At 42.1% G+C, this 21,989-nt stretch overlaps 1 protein-coding gene and 1 non-coding gene across 2 annotated transcripts in view; one reads left to right on the plus strand and one right to left on the minus strand.

Annotated features, from left to right (window-relative positions):
* The window catches only part of hmcn1 (hemicentin 1), an 81,720-nt gene that overhangs the window by 26,925 nt on the left and 32,806 nt on the right, over positions 1-21,989 (minus strand). The window contains exons 12-40 of the mRNA XM_076727183.1: positions 21,020-21,161; positions 20,306-20,433; positions 19,981-20,094; positions 19,323-19,481; positions 17,751-17,942; positions 17,570-17,665; positions 16,033-16,160; positions 15,775-15,919; positions 14,036-14,148; positions 12,706-12,865; positions 11,613-11,778; positions 10,876-11,003; positions 10,488-10,739; positions 10,026-10,121; positions 9,574-9,768; positions 9,272-9,402; positions 8,228-8,375; positions 8,012-8,138; positions 7,760-7,914; positions 7,322-7,600; positions 6,524-6,805; positions 4,926-5,034; positions 4,666-4,835; positions 4,262-4,416; positions 2,867-2,990; positions 2,595-2,696; positions 1,747-1,923; positions 1,368-1,519; positions 972-1,095 (exon numbers count right to left, since the gene is read on the minus strand). Coding sequence (XP_076583298.1) covers positions 972-1,095; positions 1,368-1,519; positions 1,747-1,923; positions 2,595-2,696; positions 2,867-2,990; positions 4,262-4,416; positions 4,666-4,835; positions 4,926-5,034; positions 6,524-6,805; positions 7,322-7,600; positions 7,760-7,914; positions 8,012-8,138; positions 8,228-8,375; positions 9,272-9,402; positions 9,574-9,768; positions 10,026-10,121; positions 10,488-10,739; positions 10,876-11,003; positions 11,613-11,778; positions 12,706-12,865; positions 14,036-14,148; positions 15,775-15,919; positions 16,033-16,160; positions 17,570-17,665; positions 17,751-17,942; positions 19,323-19,481; positions 19,981-20,094; positions 20,306-20,433; positions 21,020-21,161 — 4,449 coding nt within the window. The remainder of the gene's footprint in view (positions 1-971; positions 1,096-1,367; positions 1,520-1,746; positions 1,924-2,594; positions 2,697-2,866; positions 2,991-4,261; positions 4,417-4,665; positions 4,836-4,925; positions 5,035-6,523; positions 6,806-7,321; positions 7,601-7,759; positions 7,915-8,011; positions 8,139-8,227; positions 8,376-9,271; positions 9,403-9,573; positions 9,769-10,025; positions 10,122-10,487; positions 10,740-10,875; positions 11,004-11,612; positions 11,779-12,705; positions 12,866-14,035; positions 14,149-15,774; positions 15,920-16,032; positions 16,161-17,569; positions 17,666-17,750; positions 17,943-19,322; positions 19,482-19,980; positions 20,095-20,305; positions 20,434-21,019; positions 21,162-21,989) is intronic.
* trnas-aga (transfer RNA serine (anticodon AGA)) lies at positions 5,484-5,565 on the plus strand. Its single transcript has one exon. It is a non-coding gene; the product is annotated as a tRNA-Ser (tRNA).

Below are 21,989 nucleotides of genomic sequence, written 5' to 3' on the forward strand. Positions count from 1 at the left end.
ACAGTTCGTCTTTTTTGGTGAATCTGTCCTGATCTAGAAAATGACTGCTGACCAATTTTCCCCGCATTATGATTATTGGACAGACAGAGCACAAGTCACTGGGGAAGGACAGAAACAGGCGCTCCGCTCAGTATTTGGCCAGACACAGGAAGCTGCTGAAGAATGGTAGCAATTACCTCAACAAATCTGCCTTAATTTCTCTGGACACGCTCTTTTTGATCTTTCTGAGGGTACGCAAGTCATGTGGATGTTTGTGTTCTGCTAACATGTGTTCATACAGGGACAGATGCACACAAGCACTTCCTTTACAATCCCCTATATGTAAACTACTTGTCTCCGATTACCTCAGTGACATTAGCTTTGATTTGACTTGTATAACAAATGATTTGCCATCAAGCTCAGCTCTGTGTAGGAAACTGACAAGGTTTATTGAAAAGCTAAATTTAGTCCAGTGATACTTCCTCTGCACGCACGTGTTTCGCTCAAGGCCTTTTCAAATATTGTTTCAGTATTTCAGTTCATGTTTCGTGCTGGATCTGGTGCTCTGTTGAAAGACATTAAAAAGACATTAAAGTCAAGAGGAGGAAGAACCGATCATAAGCTCCGTTCTTTCAACAGAGCCTGCCAGCAACTTGCCTAATGAAGCCAATGTTTTACAACTACTTTGATACCAAAATTCATATTTATTTCAAAGCATCCAAACATAAAAACAACACTATTCATCCAAGGTCTGACTTTATTTGTAATGCAGTGCAGCATTTTTTAAAGTCTGGGTACTGAAGATGATGAAAGTTATGGTACCGCTGGCTGATAAAAGGCACCTTCTCAGGCTGTAACTTACTTTCATATTTTATTATTTATATCTGATGTTTATTTTCTCAATTAAGCAGAGAATTATTTTGTCAGTAAAATGCCAGAGAATACTGTCGAAGAACAATCCCTGAGCGCCGCGGTGACATGCATTTACTCACCATAAACTCTCAGGTCATACTCTCTATGTTGTTCTCCTCCGGCGTTGACAGCCACACAGGTGTACCTGCCTGTATCACTAACCAGTGCACTGTTCAGAGACAGCACTCTGCCACCAGACAGCACCTGAGAGGGAGACAGAAACAGGTCAGACCACAGAGCACCGCACACACACAAATACACACAAATACAGTCACCAAGAAACCTACTGTGACTGCACCATAAGTTTGAATATATATGATATATGTTTAGAATTTGATTGAGATATACGTTTTGAGTGATGTGTACACATTCACAATCTTGTTTTTGGGCTTAAGCACATCAAAGTTGCATGGTACACAAATATGTCATTACCTCATGAATTGATTAATGCATTTAAATTATGTACGTATGGGTACCTCCATGCCATGTGAAACACTGGCCACGGGGCTGCCATCTTTGAGCCACGTGAGGCTGGGCAGAGGAACGCCGGTGGCCTCACACTCCAGCCTGGCAGCTTCATTCACCACAACTGTTACCGTACCACCTCGGCTGGAGATGACTGGAGGCACTGCAAGAACAACAAAAAGAAAATTGTCAAGAATAACTTCATCGATGCATGAAATATAACCAGATACTGTATTTGACAGGAATTCAACAGTGCTGGTAGACTTTAAAGAAGTTGATTTTAAGCGTATCTTTGTCCCTTAGTCATACCTAATGTTGTGTCATTGATCTTATCTGATTTCATTTAGGATCAGTAAATCTCTCTTTAATGTCATATAAAAAGACACTCACCATAAACCTGCAGGCTGTGGGATATCTCATCGACTCCAGCCAGGTTCACCGCTACACATCTGTATATCCCAGTGTCAGACAGTTGGGCCCGTTCAATCTCCAGCACCTGGCCACGCTTCAGCAGAGTCACCCCAGCTGCACTGGTCAGCGGTCGGCCATCTTTGTACCAAGTGATAGCTGAAGCACAAGGGTAATTCACAGTGCTTTACATAAAGCAAAACACACAGGAAGGTTATATTTGAAAGACATGAGAAAAAAAATAAATCAAATTTGGAACAAAATGACTAAAGATTGGAGAGCAGCTACAGTGCAGAAACAACACAAAACTCATTAAAAAGGAGAAACAGCCCCTCTTAGCCTTGATTTAAAGAGCTTCAAGCACACTAACGGCATGAAAACACTGAGAAACAATTATTTATGTGTTTGCTTTTGTTCAATGATTAGACAAAGCAAAGTAGCTGAAAACAAGACCTCTTGTTTCTGCTGAGGACAGTGGAGCTTAAAATAGACTTCTAACCAAGTATTTTCACATGTAACATGGTTTCACAGTTATCAGACTGTTTGAAACACCTGCTGTGAAATACAAAAACATCCCAAGTGCTCAATTACACTGGAATGCGACGGCTTATCTGTGCTGAACTTATACACTGGAAAGAAAGGCAGTGGGAAGAGAGAGAAGCTGCCTGTAGGGCGACATCTGAGATCAATTTTCCGCTTTTCCATTAATGCTGAAAGATAAGGAAAGCAGCAGTACAGCCAATTCCAACTCAGCAGGCTGAGGGAACTACGCTCTGGAGCCTGTGAGCGACCACAGCAGGATGGAGGAAGGAGCCTGTGAGCCGTCTTACCAGGTAATGGGCTGCCTGTGGCCTTGCACTCGAGCTCAGTGGGAAAGCCTGACAGGATGGTCTGGTTGATGGTCTCTCCAGAGTGGGGGATACTGGGAGGCTCTGCGGGACACACAGAATATTACACACAAGAGCAACAATTTATAAGATGATATCCTCCGGTCTCCACCTAGTCCTCTGACGCAGAGAGTAGAGAGAAGTATGTGTGACAGAAACCAGACGATGAGTGAGACATTAACATGCAGAGAGTGCACTGTGTCTCTTTGAGTTACCGTGGACGCTGAGCCGTATGTGCTGTTGGGCTTCACCAGCTGCATTGGTGGCCAGGCAGGTGTATCTCCCAGAATCCTCTAGCCTTGCCTCTGTGACCGTCAACATTCTGCCTGCAGACTCCAGCTGTGACAGATACAAACAGACAAAGGGCACAGAGAATTCAGACTGCTAACTACTTTCCATGTTAAAATGAGCATGAAAGTATCCTCCACCTGTTTGAAGCAACAGTCACTGATTCTGGCAGAGAAACACTTCGCTGTGACCACAGAGTTACAGGTTCAATCTTGATCACAAATGTGATGCAGAAACCTGAAGCCTCCAATGCACACATCTACACTGAGAATTGACTTCTCAGTTAAGCAGGAGACATCTTGTGTCCAACAGTTAAACTTTGGAAATGAAAAACAAAAAAAAAACCTACACATTCATAGATTATGGAATTTTAAATGAGGGAGATGTCAATTTAAGGATTTTAACAAGATAATTGAAGCTTTTTGTGCTTTTCAGCCACAAATTATTATTCAAACTACAGTATTTTACATACATTGGAAAGCATGTATGGACGGGATCTGTAACCATTTATCGCCAATGGTTACACAGTTAAATGTGCCAGAAAAGGCTGTTTGACAGAGCTTTCAATAAATCCCACAGTAAAGAGGATCCAGCTGATCGCTCTTAATAAATGCATACACAAACATTAAATCGCAGCTAAATCAACAATAAGAAATACCACATAGAGCAGGAGGAGGTTTGTGTTGGTGGGGGGAGCTGTGGCAGCCACAGTGTGATCATCAGGGTAACAGTAGTAAGTGTGAGTACAGTGTCCATGCAGCTGACCTGCATGAATCTGACTGGATGTCACTACCCACACAGCTGTGAATGAGCCAAGCATTGTGAAGCAGATTGCAGCTGATGCCAATCAACCAACACAAGCGTGACTTCAGAGCGGTGCCTGAACCAACGCTACACAGTGTCTTTAAGCATGACCCTACATGCAGACACGTGCTGCTGGAAACAAATCAATGGCAGAAAGTCAGAGTCAACTGTAATTGACTCCCATTTACTATAAAAAACTAAACACGCTCGGCACAAAACTTTGCCTTGCAGTGCTCTGTGACTTACAGCTGGAAAACAGAACAGTTAGCCTTATTTTTTTCATTTGTGTTGTATGGCAGCGATTCAATTATCCAATACAGCCCCGCGCTGAAACTAAATAGTGTGCGTGTGTGTGTTTTTCTCTTAATTCATGTGGAATTTGGTGATGGTTTTTGAACAGCTTACAGCGTTCAGTGCATTTCAGCAGCATTACTCTGCGTGTAGGGTTTGACTGAAGCTGTGCCTACTCCAGTGGTATGCCATGTTAAAATCAACATTCAGTCAATCAGGAAACCAACCTTAAAGTGCCCCCGTGTTGTGTCCACAGGTCGGCCATCTTTAAGCCAGGTAATGCTGGGAGGAGGGATGCCACTGGAGATGCACTCCAGACTGATGGGCTTGTGGAGAACGACGGACCGGTCAGCTGGCCCGGTGGTACGAATGGATGGAGGAACTGGAAAGATGAGGAGGTTAAGGTCATTTTCTTAAAAACACTTTACAGCAGCAAATTTGGGAAAAAAATGAAATTCCAAAAAGGCAGAAAGTAGTATTTACCCAAAATGGGAGTGTCCATGTGGCTTGAAGTTCAAGCATAAATTACATTTATTAAAATTACAGTGTGCGCAAAACTATCCACCCTATTCATTTGTTGCCAGAAAACATTTGACTGCAAATCATATAAAAACGCACTTTAATATCTTACCATGGACAACCACATTGAAGTCTCTCTCATGGTCTCCTGCTTCATTTGTGGCCACACACTGAAAACGAGCCGTGTCAGAGACCTGAGCGCGGGAAACAACCAGACGTCGACCGCTGGCTGCCACCCGCAACCCCTCGCCCTGTCTGACCGGTTTCCCATCTTTGTACCAGCTGGAAAAGAATAGTGTTTACAGTGGATGTGTGTAGCTATGCATGTGTATTTATATCTGTGTATTTGTATACGTGAGATGGAGATCTTACGTGATGACAGGTGCAGGTGTTCCAGTCGCCTGACATTCCAGCTCCAAAGGGCTGTTGATTGTCACTGTGCTCTCTGTCACGTCATCAGCTCCATCAATGAAAGGAGGAACTGGGAGTGAAAGACATAAATCTCCGTGAAGTTTTGAAGTATCATCTTAATGTACATAACTATATCCATTTATCATTTTCAAATTGATATTTCTATATGTATTATGTAAATATTAATTATAAAATCACACCTTTGAAACTGTTATTCATTACTCTTATTTGTTCTTTCTGTTCTTTCTCTATTTATGCTACTGATAATAATAATATCAGAAAAGATCAGTACGAAAAGTTATGAGTGATGAAAAGATAAAATCTTGTGCTTTGGGTCTCATGCGCTGAAATGTTTTGAACTGCATTTTTTTTGTATTTGTGAAGAGTTCTTGTGAATATATCAGTCACACATCCAGAGCCATGGTAGCATAGCAGGTGTCGGTTTCCCATGTGGAATACATGCGGTATAAATAGCAATACTCTCGAGTGAAACAACACTGTAGTCCCCCTTTTATGCATGTTGTCGTGGCCGAGTGGTTAAGGCGATGGACTAGAAATCCATTGGGGTCTCCCCGCGCAGGTTCGAATCCTGCCGACAACGCTTTAATGCTTTTCCAGCCGTTGCCAACTGTTAAAGAATAAACGCGACATGACAGGCTCTGCTTGTTGGACTTATTAGGTTTGCTCATAGAGATTAAAACACCAGCAAGACCACAATGTGCATCTACAACGTGGCTGCAGAACTGCAAATTTTGACAACTTCACCAAAGAAAAACTAGTTTTCCCTCTGGCATTTACTGATATGTGAAAGAGTTAAAGGAAAAACACATTAAAGCAAATCAAGTTTTTACTAAATGAGTTATGTTAACAAGTCACAGAGCCATGCTGAAAGGGCTTCTCAGGATAGTTTCTGATTTATGATGACAGCTCAAGCCACATAGCTCTATACGTTACAGTGTGGCTTAGGTAACGTGGACCAAGACAACTCCTCAAAAAAAGTTCTGTCTCTCAGCAGCTATAAAACAAGCTGCTAATCCTAAGCCTCTATGATGTCTTTTCTCTCTGATGTGTTTTTACCTGGCATAGAATGAATCAAACGTTTGGCTTCTATTTCTTCTGAGCCTCCTGTCTGTGTGAGCAGTGGTGAACTGCTGCTCATATACTATGCAGGGAGACAAATCATTCTTCATTTCACTGAGTTTGAGTCTAAAACTAGCTAGAATTGAGGTCCACCAAAGAAATGTGGAAAGAACAGTGAGGTCAGGCCAGGGCTTGAGAATTACTAAACTGCATTGCCACAACATACATGCACAAAAGCAAACCAACCTCCACCAACATCAGAAAAGTTATTTTTTCAAAATTTCAAAAGGTACTGGATGCATTTTTGGTTGCATAGAGATAGCCCACTTGTTTTCAAGCTGTTTTCATCAAGTCTCATTAATTTGAGTCCAACAATAACAAACAATTAGGTGTGAGTGCGTGTATGTGCTGTTCATGTTAGTGTCAGTATAGCATATGGATAGACAAATTCAAATAGTTATTTTGATGTGTTTTTATACCTAAAACTCTGACGTCGTATTTGACCTCCTTCTCCCCAGCAATGCTTGTCGCCACGCAAACATAACGTCCCGAGTCTGACACTGTGGCTGAGAGGATTTCTATTTTACTCCCCTGCTCGAGAACACGGACGCTTTCACCATCTCGCACTGGAACACCATCCTTCAGCCAGGTGAGGGAGGGGGGAGGGTGTCCTCCAGCCTCGCACTCCAGGATCAGAGGCTTACTGAGGACCACTTTCCTCTCAGTTGGCCCGTCATCACCCCCTGTAATGGTAGGAGGCACTGGAGGGGCAGAACAAAAGGCGAGTTAAAGCTTTGTGGACTTTTTTCTTTGACTGATATCTTATTGACATCTCACACTCAAAGGCTTTCATCAGCCAACAACATGTAAAATTGCTTAATGCTTCAAGTCCTCCACTCTGAATCCATTTTTGTGCTCTACAAGGATCAAGGATTTTTTTCTAAATTAAATTCTCTGCCAGCTATCCACAGCTGTGTGAAATTATTCCTGACCGCTACAAATGTCTTTATGCTTTGTGAGTGAAACCAAATGCCTTAAAGCTCTGATTAATACAATAAGAGCTCAACACATATGAGAAGGATTGCGAACGCAGAGACAAGGGGAGCTTTAGATCAGAGAGTTGCTCATTTACAACAATTTGAAACCCTGGTTTAGTGTCAAAATGTGCTCTGGGTTTTATAAATCACATTGTTAAGATGCGTTTCTAAAAGGTTTTGTTTCAAAAGGATGGCATTCAGCACAGTGAGAGAAGTGTGTGTAGATTATCAGCTTCTTACAGTAGACATCCAGTTCATAGCTCTTCTCGGCACCCCCGGCCACACTGGTCACCTTGCAGTTGTACCGGCCAGCATCTGACGCCTGCGCCCGAGGGATCTTCAGGTAGTGGCCTCGCTCAACGTACTGGGCCTGTCGGTTAGACAGGATGGCTTCTCCGTTTCGGTACCAGGTGATGGTGGGAAGCGGCACTCCACGCGCCTCACACTCCAGCGTTACCATCGTGTCCAGCAGGGCTGTGACCTCTGTGGTTATGTTACCACCCTTGATGGAGGGGGGCACTGGAACAATGGGAAAAAAATGATACCATATGGAAATTGTAATTAAGCTGTATTTGGTCATGTTAGGTGGTGAACGCAGTTACATACATTGAATGTATAAAGAGTGGGCTTTGGCCATAGTCACTTGCCTGCTGAGGATCTGTCAAAATCCACACTCACCGTAAACACTGAGGTTGAAGTCCTTGGATTGTTTGCCAGCTGTGTTCGTGACACTACACTGGTAGCGGGCCTTGTCCCCAAGACGGGCACTTTTTATCCTCAAAACCTGACCCCTGTTGGTGACCTCTAGGTTGGGATCACCAAGAAACACCAGCCTAAAGAAAAAAAAGTTTCACACAGTTTTTCTCTTTTTGTTTGACCATTCTTACAGTAATGTAGACAGTAAGTACGCTAATATTAGAAGGCACTTACTTCCTGTCCTTGTACCACTGGATTGTGGGAAAGGGAACTCCTTGCACCATGCACTCCAGACTGATCTCCTGTTTGACAATGGCTGAAACATCTTGGGAAGAGCCTGATCCTACAATGGTTGGGGGGACTGGGGCACAGAGTAAGAGAATCATGGCATATTAAGTGCTTTTGCCCATTAAAAGTTTCCATAGACAATTGCACACTGCCCTTACTCACCCAGTACATCCACAAAGAAGTCCTTTTCTGTGCTTCCAGCAATGTTGATGGCTTTACAGCTGTAGCTGCCTGCGTCTGCTGTGGCTGCCTTCAGTAGTTTCAGCGTTTTTCCCATATCAAGTATCTGGATACTGTTACTGGCAACTACCTGTCGATCAACACAAATAAATGAAATCAAATGCAAATGCAAAAATAAGAACATATGTTACAGTTTAGGAAATACTCTCAGATGGTAATTAGGGGGTGAATTGAAAGCCATCGTGATAAAAGGATATAAAGTAAAATAGCTGCAGCTTACAATTTAGGAAGAAATAAATAACAGTCGCAGTCTGAGAGCCAAAGATCTATTCAGCTGAGGAATATAATTTAGTAAGTGTACAAAACATGAAACTCTTTAAATTGTTGCTTAGAGGTAGAAACGTTCATACAGCAGAGCATCTTTATTGAGATTGCTAATAATTAGCAGGCTCTGATTTTCCCATCTGTGCCTTGCAGGAAAAAATGAATTAAGGGAACAAAAGGCAGCCAACTAACCAGGATGTTACAGCAAACTGTGTGCTAACTCTGTGTTCTAGTATCATTTTATCATATTTATTCTGCCATTAGAGCTTTGGCCAAGCTGCCACCATGGCTGGACTTGCTGGTCTTTGATACACGCACACATGAATACACACAGGATCCATGGTGGTTAAAGGCCTGTTCTCTTGGACAGTGTACCCTGTGATCAGAGCTCATTTGGTTTTTATGAGCACTTTCATTAATAAATGAAAGGAAAGGTCATTATAATTTCTCATTTCTTTTATGCGTGGAGAGTTTTGTGATCCAATCCTTGTAGAAGACTTACTAGACCACAGTTAAGGGAAAGTTTATGTGAATTATAAGGCAGCATGTTACCTAATCTTTCTGACTGTGTCTTTGATGTGTGCATTTTACCTTTAAAGGAGTAACATTTGATCTTCTTAGAGTAGTAAACATGAATAACAACGGTAAGTATTTTTTGCATTGAACATGTGTTAACAGTTTATTTAAAGGGATTTCACTTACAGGAGTCCCATTCTTGTACCAGGTGATGACAGGGGTCGGACTTCCTGTGACATCACACACCAAGCTGGTGGACTGGCTCAGGACCAACGACACATTTTCTGGCATTACACTGTCCCGGAAATCTGGGGGCACTGTGGAGGTATCAAAGGTGATTATCAAGCTTTAAGTGTTGGTTTCAATACAATCAAATGTATGCAAGATGTAAGATAAAAGTTCATGTTTTAGTGTTTAAACACTGATGTGTCCGCAAATGCCTTTAAATTGGTAACCCCTGTTACAACCATAGAGAACAGGTCAATCACCATTGACTTTGAGCTGGTACTTCCTCTCAGTGGATCCGGCATCATTGGCAGCAGCACAGACATACTCTCCATTGTCCAGCGGTGACACAGAGGCCAGAATCAGCAGTGTGCCGTCCTCCAGGATGGACACACCGGGCTCATTACCAGTCAGTTCCTGGCCATTACGTAACCACCGAATCACTGGCTTAGGAAGACCTGAGATAGAAGATACGGAACGGATAAAAATGAAACCCAAAACAGAGGAAATTAGAATAAAACTTGGTGTTGTACTAGACATAGTCATCATTACTTGTGAGAGTATAATGTATATTTTTTGCAGAAACTATTTTAAACTATTAGCGTTGCCTCACTAAATGTCCCCTTTGATAGTTTTATCATCCTACACAGGGAACTAAATGGTCAAGCATCTTCTCCTTCATAGAATCAGAGGCTGGGTGGAAATTTTCCTTCACCTTTGGCAGGGCAGGGGAATGCAATACGCTGGTTTGCAACTCTCTCCTGCAGAGGACTGTTGAAGGGGGGCTCCAAAACCTCAACCACAGGAGGCACTGAAAACACACGAAAACACAAAAAAAAACTTTAAACACATAATCACTGACAAAAGCACACTACAAAATAAACACACTTACACACACTACAAAGCATCTATAACTGGTTTAGCATGCATGTTTAAAAAGTAGTGTACATCATCTGTGCTGCAGATGCCTGATCCATACAGTGATGCTTTCTAATAATCAGAGTTAAAACTCACGTTGCTCAATAAACACTGCCATGACAAGGAATACAAAGTACTACACATTATTTAATGTCCTCAAGTCCTTAAACAGACATACAGAAATCAAAACATCTGAAAGCACATAAAGATAATGAAGATAGTGTAATTTTGTGGGATCACAATATAAACTGAAACCAACCCTGCACCAGAAGCCGAACTCGAGCCTCATCTCGGCCTGCAGTGTTGGTGGCTGTACAGGTGTAGGTTCCTTCGTCATCCAACCCTACATTTCTCAATGCCAGGCTGCCATCAGTTGATACTGGGTACTTCTTACCGTCCTTTGTCCAGGTGAGAGTGGGCTCTGGGACCCCTCTCACCATACAGGGCAGCTCCACAGGGTAACCCACCTGTACCTTCATTACCCTTGGGCCAGCCTGGATACTGGGGGGCACTGCAGGGCAGATGACAGAGGAGCAGATTTAATAAGCTTCAGTGATTCATGATAGAAAAAGGTTATACTGCAGATCAGCCCCCCTTGATAACATCATTATTAAATCTTTGTTAGTATTTACAATTTCTAAACTTACCCAAAACACTCAGCTCAATGGATTGTGTTAGGTTACCCGCAATATTAGAGGCAACACACACATAAAGTCCGCTGTCTGACACTCTGGTCTGCAAGATCTTCATAGAGCCTGAGGGAAGCTGAGTGTGCCTGGCAGGAGCACATACACACACAAACAGCAATAAGTGTAAAGTGAAAGTCTGAGTAACAATCATTCTTGCAAAGAATCCAAATACAAAACCAGAACACACACTCCACATTTTTTCCACTCTGTGATTTATTCTGTCATTTCTGTAAACAGATACTCCGGTAATTCTGACTAATCCACCATCAACCACAATTATAGCTGCTGTGGCAGGCGCACAGTAGGTAGAACAGATCACAGAGAAGAGTATGATTACTCAGTCATCCTATAAAACCACAAAGTATACCCTGAGGGTATACTTTGTGGTTTTATAGGATGGGGTACAGGGTATAGTTTGTGAGATAAAGCAAAGCAATGTAGACAGCATGGTGGCTCTCTTAGTCTCATAGAACTACAAACCTAACTCTTATTATGGAGACGGGATAGTATCATTTTGCCACATTTATTTATTGTTATGGGATAATATTCATAAGGGTGCATTTTAAGGCAGCAACGTGTTTTTGTTTGTTATATGGGGTGATTTAGTGAAAAATGACTCAAATACAGTGCACACAGGGTTGCTGGATTATCAGTGAACAGCATCAGGGCTGTGAGTGGTCCTCAGTTTGTCTTACCTGGGAGAGAAAGGGGAGATGAGCTGCCTCTCCTTGGCCCAGCTGATGGTGGGAGGTGGGACACTGCGGACCTCACACGGCAAAATGGCATCCTCACCCTCAACCACTGACATTCTCATTGGCTCTGCTGAGCCTCCAGCGCTGCCAGCATTGGATCTAGGACGGACTGGACAAACATGAGCAGGAAAACACAGAAACAGCAGTTTAATTTATAGTACATGTGGCAAGTTAAGACAACGTATAAAGTGCAAGTATGCAAACAAAGACTTAGTTCCAAATGAATAAAAAAGAGATTTTAATAAAATTGCTCCCTGTTGTAATAAGCATGTTGGTAGTGTTCCTTCCTCCCTTACGGTAGTTGCCTTTGCTCATTATGCATTTATCTGATACTATACCACGTCAGGTGGGGATTATAAAGCATTGCTGATAAAAAGTGATCAATAAATGGGCTACAGATACAGATACAGGTAGGTAACTGCAATTAAAATTAAAAAAGTAGAAAGCAGATTGGCACATATCTGTCCCTCTGTGTCCTGAAAATGTCCTCCATTACTGCCAAAACAGAGGCAATCGGAGCGATTGCGCACTGAACATTGACAGTAGCCCAAGGAGAACTCTGAGGAATGTGGAGAAAATGACTTGCTGAGCACTTGGCGCTCTGCCCATTTTTGCACGCCTATGCACACAAGGCCAATTGCTATTGAAAGCAGGCCTGACTGTGAATGACTAGACATTGTAAGTTGTGGAGACATTAAAGTTTGGCTTTAAGACTGGCTTTAAGAATCAAAAAGAGTCATAGAGGACACTGGATCTGCACATAGACAAAGCAAATTACAGCTAAGTATGAAACCATGAAGCCAAAATAGTGGACATTAGATTCTATTTTGTAGTGTTAAGCATCTAATTTTTCTGCTCAAAGCAAAGCCATTAATGCTGTTTGCCAGCTGGTAGATGCTGCTAGACTTCTGGGCAATGATCACACTACTTATACTAATGTGTCAGAATTAATTTAGTAATAATCTGTTGCCGCTAAACGCTATGTACAAGTCCTTTAGCTTTGTGGAGACTTTCTCCAGCTGGTGACGAGGGTTACCATAAACAGTGAGCTGGACCTTCCTGGAGGCGTAGCCGGCAACATTGGTAGCTGTACAGATGAACTCTCCAGTCTCATTTCCAGAGGGGGAGGTGATGAGGAGGTTGCCGTCAGAATCCAGGGAGAATGCTGGACCACCCAAGAACAGCAGCTCCCCACCCTGCAAAACAAATCACAGCAGAGAAAGGGCAGGGGTAAGAGTTTGTTTCATTAACTCTGCTTCATTAACACTTCACGTGGTGTCCAAGAAAGAGGTAGGATGTTTGGTTTGACTGACTAACTTTTCCTACATGTATGACTTGATTTTCTTCCCAGCTGTAAAATAAGAAGGCTCTGAATAAAAATGTTAATATTTGTGCAATTAAATGCAGAACCAAAACATGAAGCAAGTTAGACAACTATCAGGTTTGGTTTTGCACGTCTGACATGACTAACTCGACTCGACTGATGTTACAGAGAACAGCAAAGGAATCAGAGCGAATCACATCTTCACAGCTGGTGCAAAACTTAGCAGGGTCTGGTTTCATATGTCCCCGTAGCCCTGTTCACTTTAACAGCATCGCTTTTACAACTCCAAGAAACTAGTGTAAAAGATGGAAAAGAGGGAAGTGCCCACATACACACCCTGGCTTACAGTACACACTAAGACACTAAAGTGCACGTGGTAAGACTGAGCACACTGTGCAGGCCAATGGCCACAGGTAGAGCTGATTTCATGGAGCAGCGCATGAGGCACACACATGTACCCTCACACAGGCATTTTCCTATCATGTGCTACTGTCGTGCCAGAGCCCATCAATAGAGTAAGCACTGTACTAAAAACGAATAGCAGCCCTTTCATGCGAAACACCCCTGAGACCTGCTCCTTTGTAGCTGAAAACACACCCTGAAGTTGAATTTATCACTGCCCAAAACTGCACAAATACAAACAGTACACATCTCAGATCCAAATGAGCTGCATTCAGCTACAAGTAAAGAGTCAAGAGGTGTACTTGTGCTTGAGTGGGAGTTTGTGAGTCATGACATCATAAAATGCCTCTTAAACATGTGAGGTTGTCAGTAAGAAATTCTGACTTTGGGATGGCAAGACATTGTTTACTTAGGTGTGTTGGACTTTCACTTGGTGAGATGTGGCCATTTTGGTTGTAATACCTTTGACCTGCATTTAGTTTCTTGCTTCATGTGGTTTCCCTCTATCACCCTTTCATTATTTTGCCATTTATGTAGAGAAAATGTTTCCAGTGGCACAAAAACAGCACACTATTGCAAAGAGAGTAGCGGCTCTCACTTTGGTTTGTTTTACATTCAGAGCGGTAATGGCAATATATACCTTCGCCCAGGTGATTTCAGGGGTGGGTACTCCACTGGCACGGCAGGGCAGAGTGATGGGTGTGCCCTCAATTGTGCTGAACACCTGAGGGCCATGCTGAATGGTAGGAATCACTGGAAACATAAGAAACATTGATGACACAGTTAGTTCAATACACTGTCCCTTTGGTTGTTGTATATAGCGTCACCACTTTTTTATTATGAGTGTCTCAAAGGCATCTGGAGGAAGTCTGTCCCTAAATGGACACACAGCATTCGCTGCAGATATCCCACTTATTTTATTCTTCCCTCTCTCATCCTTTCCCTCCAACCTTCACTGTCTGTCTTGTTTCTGTTGTTTGTTTATGTCTATGATCCCAGGTTTCTGCAGAAATGATCAGCCCCTGGAGGCTTGGAGCATCTTCTTGGAAATGAAAAACGCGATTTAACTAAACAACAAAATCACACACAGTGTACACAGTACGAGCCGGGATTGCATGGTGGTCTTCCATCTGCACTCTTTGCATGTACTTCGCATTATGTAGGCTCTGTGGAAAGTATTTCTCATAGGCTGTGGGAAATTAGCTATACACGGAGCTACATAGTGTAAATGTCCAGTGCATATTGTATGTACATCTGAAAAGGACTAACCTAATTTCAGCACTGAGGGAGCCAACGCTTTTACGTACACGCTGCGAACAATTCCTATTTAAGTTGGTAGAATCTGGCAATGACCGTCTTAGCATAAATGGAGAACACATTTTCCCCTCTCACTGTGCTCCACAGTCTGCCATTACCCTCAGCTGCTCCTGGTTTTAATGCAACCTCAAAGATAATCCTATTCATGAGGTTAAGAGCCTTCTGCGGTGCAAAGGAGACCTTTAAAAGGGGCAGTAAGAACTGGAGGAGGCAACAGAATAAAAGAGACAAAGGGGGACATTTCATATCACATAAAGAATTTACAACAGGCCTTTGTCACAGAAAATGTTTTTACTCATCACAGCAGAAAAGGCACCTGTGATTAATAACGCTGACCATGGGCTCAGTTCCATTAAGTGTCTCAGCATGCGCTACCAAGAACCTCAGATTTTTTCAATGGCAAGACTATTACTACATTTCCCCGGTGTGGGATCAATAAAGTCCTATCTTATTTCAGGGAAAATGCTTTTACAACGCTGTCGTGAATGAAAGCAGTAACACTGGGACAGGATCATGCACATGAAGGGTTACATCCTTCTGACACTTTCATGTGGAGTGAGCGATCCAATCAAAAGAGTTGGCTGATGACATTTGAACACAACACGTTTTATCCAGGTACAGTATTTGTCTGCTTATGCTGCAGTATTATCTGCTTATACACCAGCATACATGTATGGGTGCCCACAGGAGTTATGCATTAATACACACATACATCTGCTTGTAACTACATTATAATTCATTATCCACAGTTGATAAATGTTTATATACTACTTATGAATGTTAATCGGAAGACAGGAAGAGCACTGGCTTTGGGACTTCTGCTTCTCCTTTTCAGGTGCTTTGCCAGCTGCTGGGAAGTAGAATTGTGCAGGTCATTGATGTTTATTGCCTCTGCCATCAAAGTACATATTTGCATGACTGCACAGTCAGCAGAAATATCACATTTCCCCAATTCTGCTGCACGCACACATCCTGCTGAGTGTGCTGGTTAAACATGCATAATATGGGTAAACTATATATGTCTGTTTATAGTTTGTTTGTGTGGATGCTTTAATACACTACCATAGACATTGACAGTGGTGGTATGGTTGGTGGCCCCAACAATGCTCTCAGCCAAACAGGTGTAGTCCCCCGCGTCGTCCAGCCGGACTCTGTCAATGTGCAGACTGCCGTCCCTCCTCACTGTCACATACTGGTCTGAGGTAACCTGAAAGATTGGTGGGTTAAATAGGTTCAAATGAGATCATGGTTATTTAACTTAGGTGCAAAATAAACACATGGAAGACAACTGAAAACTGTGAGATTCCTTTGTGTCCTCACCAAGCCGTAATTGTGCAGCCACTGCCTCTCAGGCAGTGGGTTCCCAGCCAATAGCACACAGGGCAAAGTCACCTGCTGGTCCTCGATCACACTTAGCACAGTTGGGCTCATTGCAATGACAGGCGAGACTGCAGATACCAATGAAACAATTATACAGGGCTTGTGTCAAAAAACCAAGGATGACAGGGAAATATTCAAGAAAATGATTAAGTAGATTCATATCAGCAGGGAGCTTCAAAAATCCTGTGAAGTTATTCGACACTGTAGGGATGTATAATATGTGGGTAGCAGCCTCCTCTGAGGATAGAGAATTAAAACAGCCACACACACAGATCAAATACATTTGTGTGTCTGAAAGCATATGACCAAAAGAACCAGAACCCAACCACTGCAATCCAGTTCATCCTTCAAAAATCTCACATGACTCAGACAGTCATAATATGAAGAATATATGACAAATGTTTCAAATTTGGTGTCTCAACAAAATGGACAAAAAAGTGTGGTTGTAATTATTTTCTTCAATATTTTCAGACAAACATAATAAATCATCAAAGCTCTGTACCACTGGCAAAACTCAAAGGAAGCCCAGGTGTAAGTGTTTGAGTGTGCACATTATGATGAGTGGGGAAGGCTTGGTTGCTATAAACACATTAAAAATACAGCATATACAGTACACACTTTCAACAGCTGCTAAAAGTATCAGCACACACTCGTCTCCCCTCACATAAGCATACCTCTGCACGACACAGACACAAACACAAACACACACATTTAACGACGTGTGACATCAGATTTGTCTACATGGTTTGGCTGTGTTCACACAGAAAATGATGTCATCTGTGGGGGCTGTGATAGACAGCAGGGTGTCACTGGGAATTTGACGACCACCCTGACTGGACTGGGACACAACCTCACACACGGAGACAGACACGCACACACACAAATGAGTATGGCGACCGCATTGCTTTCTACTTCAACCGTCCAATTTTACATGTGCGTCTGCAATGGGAGCGCGGTTCTCACGAGGCAGCATTGTCAGCAGGGAAACGGGGCAGTGGGGCAGTAATATATGTCATCTGGGTTGGTCTGTGGTGTCTAACCTTTGGCCCACAATACTAAGAGCTCAATGTGTTTCCACTGTAGAGAAAACGGTGAAACAGGAACAGTGGTTAACAAGGCACATGTGTTCAAACACACCCACTGAAATGTGCTAATGAACTCACACTCACATGTTAAGACTGAAACAGAAACACACACATCCACAGAGACACACAGACAGATGTAGGCACTCAAAGTTACTATACGTTGTTTTCAAGAACATGAAAAGAACATGACGTTGCATTGTTGTTTGAGAAAATGGAAAACAGATATGATCTTTGATTAGACACAGTCAGCAAAAAATGCTAATTCAGGAAAAGCATGTGTGAGTGTGTGTTTGCATTTTGTGCTCTATGGAGACTTTTTGATATCAAAGGGACAAACTGAAAGACATATTCAGAGAGTCAGAGAGGCAAGACTTTTCAAGTGTTACACTTACCCAGTCCAGTCACTGTGATTCTGGCCTGGGTCTGGATCTTGCCAAAATGGTTGTGAGCCTCACAGATGTATACTGCTTCATCTTCCACCCACAAGCCTGAGAGAAAAAGGGATACCTAGGTGTAAACCTGGAGCATTTTACATGTATAACGTGTATGCACATATGCCACTCCAAGACTCACTGGTGATATGTAGACTTCCTCTTCTCTGTGTAATAGTGCCGTGTCCATGGGGCCTGTTGGAAAGGGGATGTCCATCTTCTCTCCTCCAGGTGACCTGTGGTTCAGGGTAACCTTCGGCAAGGCACAGCAGGGTCACATTCGAGCCGATGTCCACCGCCACATCTGATGGCTCTCGGGTGAACTTGGGTGCGGCTGGAGAGATCAAGGTCAAAAAAATACCTGTTCATCTGTATTACATTCTACAGACAACAAGCAGTCCATCATGCAAGTTCAGATTGTTCACTACTGATTTTAGGACCAGATGTATTACTGTTTACTGTGTTAATTTACCTCAGCAGCGTCTAGTTGGTTGATTCAGAATAACATTAGCATTGTTGTCGCTAAAGCTAACGGGCGCTGATTAGCTAATTTTCTGCTTGCTACCTCAAGAGGCAGCGGGTACATGATCAGCTGAAAGGTGAGAGGACAGTGACAACACCACCATCAGGAAAAGTGACAGCATGAAATAAAATGTGATGATGACGATGAATAATGAAATAACATTTCATAATAATGAGTTGAGTTTTAATAATGTCTTCAGTTATTTCACAGACTATTTTGTTAATTCATTTATAGATTTTACACAATTTATCCATATGATCGTTTCATAATTGATTTTTCATTTATTTATTAGTTAACATTTTATGGTTTAATACGTGTAGATTCAGCAAAAATATGAAGCCCTCTGGATACAGTATGCATTGGTCTGCGTTATACATGTCAGTCATTTTTACATTTTCTGCATGTGAAAAATACGGCCTGCACAGTTAGCCATGCATGGATACTGACACACCCTGTGTAACCTTGTTTAGGTGTAAACCAGACATGTTCTGTCGTCGGTCTAGCAAAGGCATCGTTCATTAACGGCCCCAAAGCAGGCTTTGTGTCACTTTACACAGATATCATATACTAGCCAATCCATTCACCATTTAGGGTTTATGGCTCCAAAGAAGGTGTTTCCTAAACTTCACTCTCTCTCCTTGCAACAAAGACATATCACATTCAATTCAGCTCACAACAGTGTGCCTTTTGTAAAGTATAGGTACAAATATGACACCTTCTTTAGAATCACAAATCTTATGATTGTAGCATTTGGCCCCAGAACTACAGAGGGCTGAAATCCCACTGTCTATGAGGGACAGTGTCATTTTGAGAAGCTTTTTTTTTATTGGACATGTTTCAAGCTGGATAGGCACTTAGCAAAGATATGTATGGTAAAACTAAGCAATTCATCCTTTAAAACAGATATGGTCCAAAACAGAGGCCAAGGCCCATCTAGCTTGGAATATGGACATAAACGCCAGTCTGGGGACATCCTGGTGGGATAAAGCTTCAACATCTATATCATGAAAACAGCCACCTGTTGCAACTTTGTAATGCAAGGAACAAGCAATGACTCCATTGCTATCAAACTCCTGTCAGATTAAATAATGTTGCAGTTTGCACATTCACAGCTATGTTGAGGCTCACAGGTAGTAAACCTCTTATTTATTCTGGGTTCTTACTGAGTAGTGCTTTTCCTACTAAACTCACCTCCTACATCGAGAGAGATCTTTCCTGATGAGGTGCCAGCGGCATTGACAGCGACACAGGTGTAATCTCCAGCATCGACATCCTGGGTTTCCTTGATTGTCAGTGTACCTCCTAATGTGTCAACATCCAAGTGGGATGATGAATGCAGCTGGACATCACCTAGTAAGAAGATCAAATGCAACAAGGGATGAGTGTTGTAGTTAAAACTCAATCCTAATGGAAAAAATGTTACTGTAAATTGAATGGGGTGTTATTTTAGCTCCACATTGAGCTGGTACTATTTTTCTTAATATTTTTTATAGGGCCCTATGATTTCCATGATGCAGAAAACAAGGACAGAATCGAGGAAATTCATAATAAAAACTGAATCAACTAAGAAAAAAATATAATGGAGTTGCCAAAACCTGGATGGATATAAGCATTTTTTTTTTACAGCATCTAAGCCAAATGAACAGAAAAAAAAACTGTTACTATATTCTGGTGTGACATACACACATGTCAAAGAGGTCACAGTACCTGCACACTACCAAGAGCTCATCACCTCAACAAAACCAAACAGCAACGCAGAAAAAAAATCAACTTTTTATTTCATAGGGCCCTGTCATTGTTTGTTTTCCTCCACAAAATGTAAATCTTGTTTTTGTTTCTGAGCTGTTACCTTTGTACCACCAGATCTCCGGCTGTGGGGCTCCAGATGCAGAACACGCCATCACTGTGGTTTCTCCGATACCAATGAGAATATCACTCAAAGCCACTGTCACCACAGGAGATTCTAGCAAAGCAGAATTGTTGAACAATAGACATCAGTATGACAGACAGAGCAAATGGAAATGCAGTGTATTATTATATGACCTGTCCAGGGGGTGCCCCACCTCTTACCCACTGTCAACTAGGACTGGCTCCACCCCCACACAACCCTCTGCAGGATTAGCCAGTGTAGCTGATGGATGAACGGGTGTATGCATGTGGTCTGTGGAACTCACCAATGTAAGTGAGGATGGAGGTCATTGTGTCTGTCCCAGCCTGGTTGCTGGCGAGACAGCCATACACTCCTCCGTCCTTTTTCTCCATGTTTCTTACAACCAGTGTACCATCAGGAGTCATCCTGTGTCTGAACACGCAAGACATACAATTCAGTATGTTCAAGGAATTTCAGCATTATCAAGAAGTGCACAGACGAGCGTGACTGAGAGAAGTAAAGCTAGTGATTCTGATTGATTAATATCACATCATAACATGCATGGCAACTGTGCAACTGTGCAGGAGGGCATCTGTGGAATTTTTGGATGTTTGGCACCTGAGCAACATCTTTATGTACGGCATATGTGCAATATCTTTTTGTAGAGCACCTGTGCAACATTGTGGTGTCGGACATCATGCAGTATTCTTGCTGTGGATGTAGATGTGGGTGTGATACTGCAGTTTAACTATACATGTCTCTGTGTTCTCTCGATGTCCAAGACAAATTTCACCCACGGGAGGGAATAAAGGCCCCTCTAATCTCTAATGTGATATATTTTCAGCACTGAGGTTCCAGCTTTAAACAGTGTGAACATGTGTAACTTTTTGAAAATTAAATAATGAAGATAGCACTCATCATCTCTGTAAGAGCTTCTGAAACTGTCAAATGTCCATATTGTAAAATGAAGATACATGAAAGTCCTCATATCTATTAATGTTGAAAGAGATGAAGTCACCTGCTGGATGCCATGATGAACATGTCATTGTGGGTCCACACCAGTCGCGGTGGAGGGTAGCCGCTGGCCGAGCACCTGATCCTCACTTCATCTCCTGCTGTAAAGGTTTGATTCCGTGGCTCCACTGAAACCCTGGGCACCTCTAGAGGAAAAGACAGCGGATTCAAAAATACAAGTTCACCATATCAATCAATTAATCAATAATAAATCTATTTCAGTCACTAATATATTGCAATGATTGCACTGACTAGATTTGATCAGAGTCAGTCTTTGAAACAGTCGAGGTAGGAAGTTGTGACAGTGAAAATCAAAGTTACAGTTTAAAATGTGAATAAAATTGATTTGGATCTTCTTTTCTCAATGTGAACATGTTTAATGACATATTATTTCCATCATTTAGGATGTGAGTGTAATTTGGCTTTGATAAATGTCTGATAAAAGTCTTGATACATCAAACGTCTTCCATAACCTGGAATTAATTCAGGCTCAGCCGCAACATCTAACAGAGCATAAACTTTTATTGTCACTATAGCAGGAAGAGTGATGGCTGTTACTACAACTAATAATGTTTCATCGCATATCTTTCACCATCATTTCCTTTTCATTGGTAAAAGAGGGAGGAATATTGAATCCAGACCCAGAGGAGCTGTGGAATCCGAAAAGATTTTCCAATTGATTCATGATGTGTAACTCAAGCCGTCAAGGGCGTGTTTTCTCTATTCTATTCCCACTGCTAGAATCATCTCCAGAGTCCCTGACCTTTCCAACCTGTATAAAAATACAGTGTGAGAACTAGTAGCCATAATGGAGACAGACCATTTCCAAAACCACAAAATTCTAATTTGTGTCTATCTCAGATGGCAGAAAGGGATTTATTTGGAGGTATTTATTTTTTCCTATGACCAGAAGGAAGACAGTAATGGGAACTTGTTATTCCTTTCATGTCATCTATAAACCAAAACATGAGTTT

The sequence above is a fragment of the Chaetodon auriga genome, chromosome 3 (genome assembly GCF_051107435.1).
Source record: "Chaetodon auriga isolate fChaAug3 chromosome 3, fChaAug3.hap1, whole genome shotgun sequence".
Taxonomy (NCBI): domain Eukaryota; kingdom Metazoa; phylum Chordata; class Actinopteri; order Chaetodontiformes; family Chaetodontidae; genus Chaetodon; species Chaetodon auriga.